General features: G+C 41.8%; 1 protein-coding gene across 1 annotated transcript; it reads right to left on the bottom strand.

The window, feature by feature from the left end:
* On the bottom strand, nucleotides 1–3283 carry LOC123124802 (cytoplasmic tRNA 2-thiolation protein 1). Its single transcript, XM_044545357.1, has 10 exons — nucleotides 2972–3283; nucleotides 2590–2704; nucleotides 2011–2153; nucleotides 1733–1852; nucleotides 1544–1656; nucleotides 1359–1451; nucleotides 1207–1247; nucleotides 898–964; nucleotides 643–754; nucleotides 1–398 (listed from the first exon to the last, which is right to left on the bottom strand). The coding sequence occupies exons 1-10, from the start codon at nucleotides 3068–3070 to the stop codon at nucleotides 219–221; spliced, it is 1083 nt and encodes a 360-aa protein (XP_044401292.1). The 5' UTR covers nucleotides 3071–3283; the 3' UTR covers nucleotides 1–218.
* Between the last annotated feature and the right edge of the window lie 2233 nt (nucleotides 3284–5516).

The raw sequence follows: 5516 nt of genomic DNA, 5'->3' as shown, positions 1-5516 counted from the left end.
TAGCAAGTTCAGCTTTTACTCAAAAAAAAAAAGCTAGCAAGTTCAGCTAGTCCAATTCAACTGTTGATCGATCAGACTTTTATCATGATACAACACCAGCAGCAGCTACTAAAGTTCAGATTCATAGCCCGCACAATTATCCCCGCGACGATGATGCGGGCATACTGCCACACCTAGTCCTGCTTACACCCTGAGTGGCCAGTCCAGCAGACTGATACTCAGAAGTCCAAGTTGCCATGTTTTCCTTGTAGACTCGACCTATTCCTCCTCTCCGCTCGTTTGCCTTGCTGCTCGCCACTGCCATCAGCTCCAGCACCGACTTTAGCGGTTCTCCCTATGCCTAGTTTTGGCAAGCCTCGGTTCAGTCCATCTAGCAGGACACACGCTTTGCATAATTTCTACAGAAGCCAAGATTTTCATCCAATATTGAGTCAGTAAAAGCATTGGAAAAGTTCAAAGGTAGCCAGGACAAATACTTGGATAAAATGTCCAACATGTGAGCTCAAGAAAAAACCTGTCATTCTATAACCAATTGACCAACTTATTTTTAACTGTACTAGCGAAAGAATCATTTATGTGGTTATCTTGAGCCAAGAGACTCTAGAGGGGCAAGCTTTCACGCTAGATGTTAAAGCACAATACCTGGCTAGAAATGTAACCGCAGCGTTCACATGTTCCTTGCTCTGGCATTCTTGTTGTTGTGGATATCCGGAAATTTTCGCCAGAGGTTATGATGTCCAGTATAGCCCTAGGCCTGCACCACTCATAAGGTACCGATTCAAGTGACTGAAACAAGACAATGATACACATAATGTGTTGAACAAGGAAAAGAAACAGAGCTAGCATACACTAACAGATGAAGAAATAATCCTACTTTTGGACAGCAGAAGTCTTTACCTCATCCTTTCCAGATCTTTAATAAATTCACGAGCAAATCCACGATATGCATTTGGTGAATAGATGCCTGAATTGTGATAGATAACCAATAAGCATATTTGATTTCAATAGAAGATGAAAACAGTGTCAACAAAATTCTATAAGTACCCTCCAAGTATGTCATGACTATCAAATGTTAGGCACTGATTGTTCGAAGCTTATATTTTGATTATATATTAACCGTCCCTGGTATCTTGAGATAATGGAATGGGGAGCTACTGTTTAACTACAGAGAGAACAAAACTGCATAAGAAATGAAGCAGGAATTACATTCAGTGGAGAAGTAGTCCAGCTTTTTGAAATACGCATACGTTTCATACAGTCAAGGATCAAAATTATTATCAGCGCATGTTATATGGACAAAGCATAATAAGTTAATAAAAAAATTAAAACTGATTAAAAATGTTTCATGTAAAGGATATATAACAATCTCTTTTTCGTAGGTGTATTTGAAAGGCTTGCATCTTGGGATTGGTCCATCTTCACCAGTAGTTATGAAAGTGCATCGACTTAACCTATATAAGATAAAAGCATAATGCCAGCACAAAAATTATAAAAGAGAACAAAGATAAAAAATAGCATACTTTTTTTATTAACCAACATTTACCTTGCAATATCACCACGTAAAATATTCAGCAAGACAGTCTCTGCAATGTCATCTGCATTATGCCCAGTTACAATCTTATCAACCTTCAAGAGAGCAGCACCTCGGTCTAGCGCCTAATAAGAATGGAATTGTTCATAAATTAATGAGCATGCAATTGCCTTGCAGATAAAGGTAGGTAGTAGGAGGTACCTGACGTCGAAAAACACCACAGAAAGTACAATTGTTCTTCAGGCCAATTGCTTTCACAATATCATCCATTGTCCAGTCATAGAGATCCTTATAGGAAACTATTTTCAGTGGTAGGCCATACTGCAGTGGGTGAATTGTACGGTTGAATTAGCAACACAAGAATATGCATTTAAATGGGCTACGTTTCATGAAGTAGATGCCTTCCAAAATTAGAAGAAAGGAAAACACAAAGTAAAAAGTTGCAACAGAATTATGTGTATCGGGTAAGGGGGAGGAACCTGTAGTTCATTCCTTTTAACAGTTTCTAGGGAGTCATCTCTATAGCCTGTGATTCCTTCATCAATAGATAAAAGGAACAAATCGAGACCATATTTATGACGTTTGTTTAACTCTGATAACACATACGCAAGCACGGTTGAATCTGCATAACAGTAAAAAGATTGTTATAAACTGCTACAAGATCAAGATAGATAAGCAAGAATTTCCACAATAAGCTGAAGAACATTTGCAATCATATTTTTTCTAGGGGGGTATATCATATTTATGAAACAGCCATATATGATCCGTTATCATCGCCCATGACTACCTATATTTTAATAACTTGAATAATAGACCGTCTTGATTTAAAACCTTTATCTCTGCTGCAACGGCGAGAAGGTTGAACAAACATTTTGATAACACACTCTAATACAAGGCTCTCAAGGAGTCAATGACACCTTGAGTATTGGCCATGCAAGTGATCAACAGGAGCTGGTACTAAGTGTTCATCATTCAATGAGTAGCGGAATATGAAACATATGCATTGCATAAAAATCATCTATTACGTCGTTATTTATACAACACACGTCTGCACATACCTTTTCCACCAGAAGCTCCAATTGCCACACGTTCACCGGCCTTAAACAAATTATTGTCAACAATAGTTTGATGAATCTCGTCCTCGAAGACAATATAGAAGCATTCCCTACATATCTGAAAGCAAATATCAGAGACACCTCTGTAGGCCACAGAAAAAGTGAAAACAGCTCACAGTACTCCTAGACACCTATCATGGTTGGAACTTCACAAGATCAAGCAGCAAAGAGTACTCAAATTTTTAGGTAGATACACAAAAGGGGCATGTTTTGTTCGTACCCGCTTCCTAAAACTACAGTAATCGAGTGAACTCATATGAAGCTACAGCTAAACCATAGGCCCCCGGTTGCTGGAATCCTACAGAGCGAAGCCCGCGAGGCTCACCTGTTCTAGGGTTTTGGGCCGCTTGAGCGCGGCCTTCCGCTCGCCGCAGCGCGTGCAGAGGCGGCTCCCTGCCCTCGTCGGAGCGGCGGCGGACTGCATGGGCGCCTGGATGCGTCTTATCCCCACGCGAGTCCGGTGGAGGGTAGAGACGACGAGGACACCTGCGGGGTAGAGTAGCCGTGCTTCGGCAGGAGGAGGAGCAGAGGCTGCTTTCCGGGACGCCGGCGAAGGGGTTTCGGCGGCGTCACGGCGCTGGGGAGCGGACGAGGAGCAGGCAGTTTGGTGGGTCAAGGCTGGCCCAGATTAGGCGGGTTAGTATTGGGCCGGCCTGGGAAGAGGCGCGGCTCTGTGGGCTGCTACTGCTAGGCTAAAAAAAAAGGAAGGATATATAGAAATATGGTAGGAATAGAAAACCATAGGATCTTCTAAAACAAAGAAAAATCATAGAATTCCCTAAAAAAATCATAGAAAGTGAGATGACATGCATCTCAATTCGTACAGGAAAAGAGATGTCATTTGATGCATAGGATATGCATTTCTTCATTCAGTCTAGGTTAATATTTTTCTCTTTTACATGTGAAGGATTGGTTTCTATCCTACATTGTAAGAGGAATCCATTCCTATAAACTAAGGTGCTCCAAATTTTTTTCCTGTGAAAACCCTACCCTATATAATTCATACAAATTTCCTACAAACTAAAGGAGGCCTTTACTGTTCAAAATGCTACCTTCAATAGATTCTTTTTACATATATATAAAACTACCAATCTATTCATCAACTCTCATGTCAGTAAGCCTATCCCCCCCCCCCCCCGTTCCCCTAGGTATTTTCTAGGGTTCCCCTTATCCTTTGGCGATGCCACCAGAGTTCCACATCTACTGTTTCGGTTTGCTGGATTGGCACGCGAGAGTTTGTCGGAAGGACCCGGGGCCATCTCCGCAAGTGACTTCGGCGCTTTTGGTTGGACTGCATGGCTGGAAAAGAGATCGGAGGCCCGACGGTGGCCAATACATCAAGTGGTGGCGACAGAAGTATTTTCGAGATCCAGAGCAGAATTTAGAGGACAAATTTGGGAACCTGAACATGACATTCGACCCGCATATCTCAAAACATGGGAAAATGCTAGCAAAATTACGATTAACAACCAAACTGATGTTAGGCCTACTAAGCCGGATGCTAAGGCGGGAAACATAAGGTTTGGGAATTATGGAGGATGCTCATCGAAGGAAAGGCACATGATTTATGCGGCTCGTGTGATTGAGGAGATTGTGGAATCTGAAAAGGTGGAGCTCCAAGTCAAGTTGACAAATGCTCTGCCAAGGTGCACTAGAAGACAAATTTTCTGAACGGCTAAGGAGTTGAAAACATCAGTGAAAAGGGTTGCTTCAAAAGCACTGCATTGTAGGTATATTTGTTCAATGGGCATGTTGTATGTTTAAATCACCAATAATAGCCGAAGGACCATTGACAAATGGAAGCACCTTTTGATGGGAGTCAAGGAAATTCAACTTCCTCCCATGAGTGCATGACCCATAAATGTTGGCAAAATCTATGTCATTGAGTCAAGAGGAGAACTGATGGGTTGGTGAGAAGCGGATCAATACGGTAGTCGACCCAAGAAAAGTCGTTGTTTTTCCAAGTTGTAATAATCCCTGTTGACACCCCATATGATTGAATAGTAGAAATTGCGGAGATTAGGGGTAAGAAGGAGAGATCCTTGAATGTAGAAATCTCCTGAAGTTTAGAATGCTGCAAACAAATGACAGATATGTCCGAAGAGATGGCCTGAAGTTTCTTATTTTTTTGTGGGGGCAGTTTCTTACACATTGAAGCACCAAAAGATGACAAGAGGAACGTGAGTAACGTGGTTAACACCACGACTTAATAAAGATGAACGTAATTGAAGGTGATGGAAGATGACAAGAGGAACACGAGTAACGCGGTTAACACCATGACTTAAGAAAGACGAACATAATAGAAGGCGATGAAACACGCGTAATGTTAGATAATAACGAGAAATAAACGAGACAAAGAAACACAGATTTTTACGTGGAAACCCTTGCGGGAGAAAACCACGGACGCACGAAGGCACAATCACTATGAGGAGGAGTATTACAAGCACGAGACGACAGACTGTCTTAGGTGCGACTACATGGGGTATATATGAGGGCAATACATGAGAGTCCTTGGAGGACAAGTAAACGAGTTGTACTCGTACGCGTCGACGTCAACGCAAAGGCCCACACCAGTTGTACTATGTCTAGTCCAACACGGTACAATTTGGATCACAATTTAACAATCTCCACCTTGATCCAAATTCCCTCCAATAGTCGAAGAAAGTAAATAACTCCATCCAAATCAGCATAAACACCTTGTGCATCAAAGTCCATAGGACTAGTGAGAAATACCAACTAAGCCTGAGCAAAGCTCAAACTTATTGGTCGGAACTGGCTTTGTCATCATATCAGCAGGATTATCATGAGTACTTATCTTGCATACCTTCAAATCGCCTTCAGCAACAACATCTCGAATATAATGAAATCTG

The sequence above is a fragment of the Triticum aestivum genome, chromosome 5D, assembly GCF_018294505.1.
Source record: "Triticum aestivum cultivar Chinese Spring chromosome 5D, IWGSC CS RefSeq v2.1, whole genome shotgun sequence".
NCBI lineage: Eukaryota > Viridiplantae > Streptophyta > Magnoliopsida > Poales > Poaceae > Triticum > Triticum aestivum.
The sequence above is the reverse complement of the archived record's forward strand: the minus strand, read 5'-3'. Positions and strand labels throughout refer to the sequence as shown.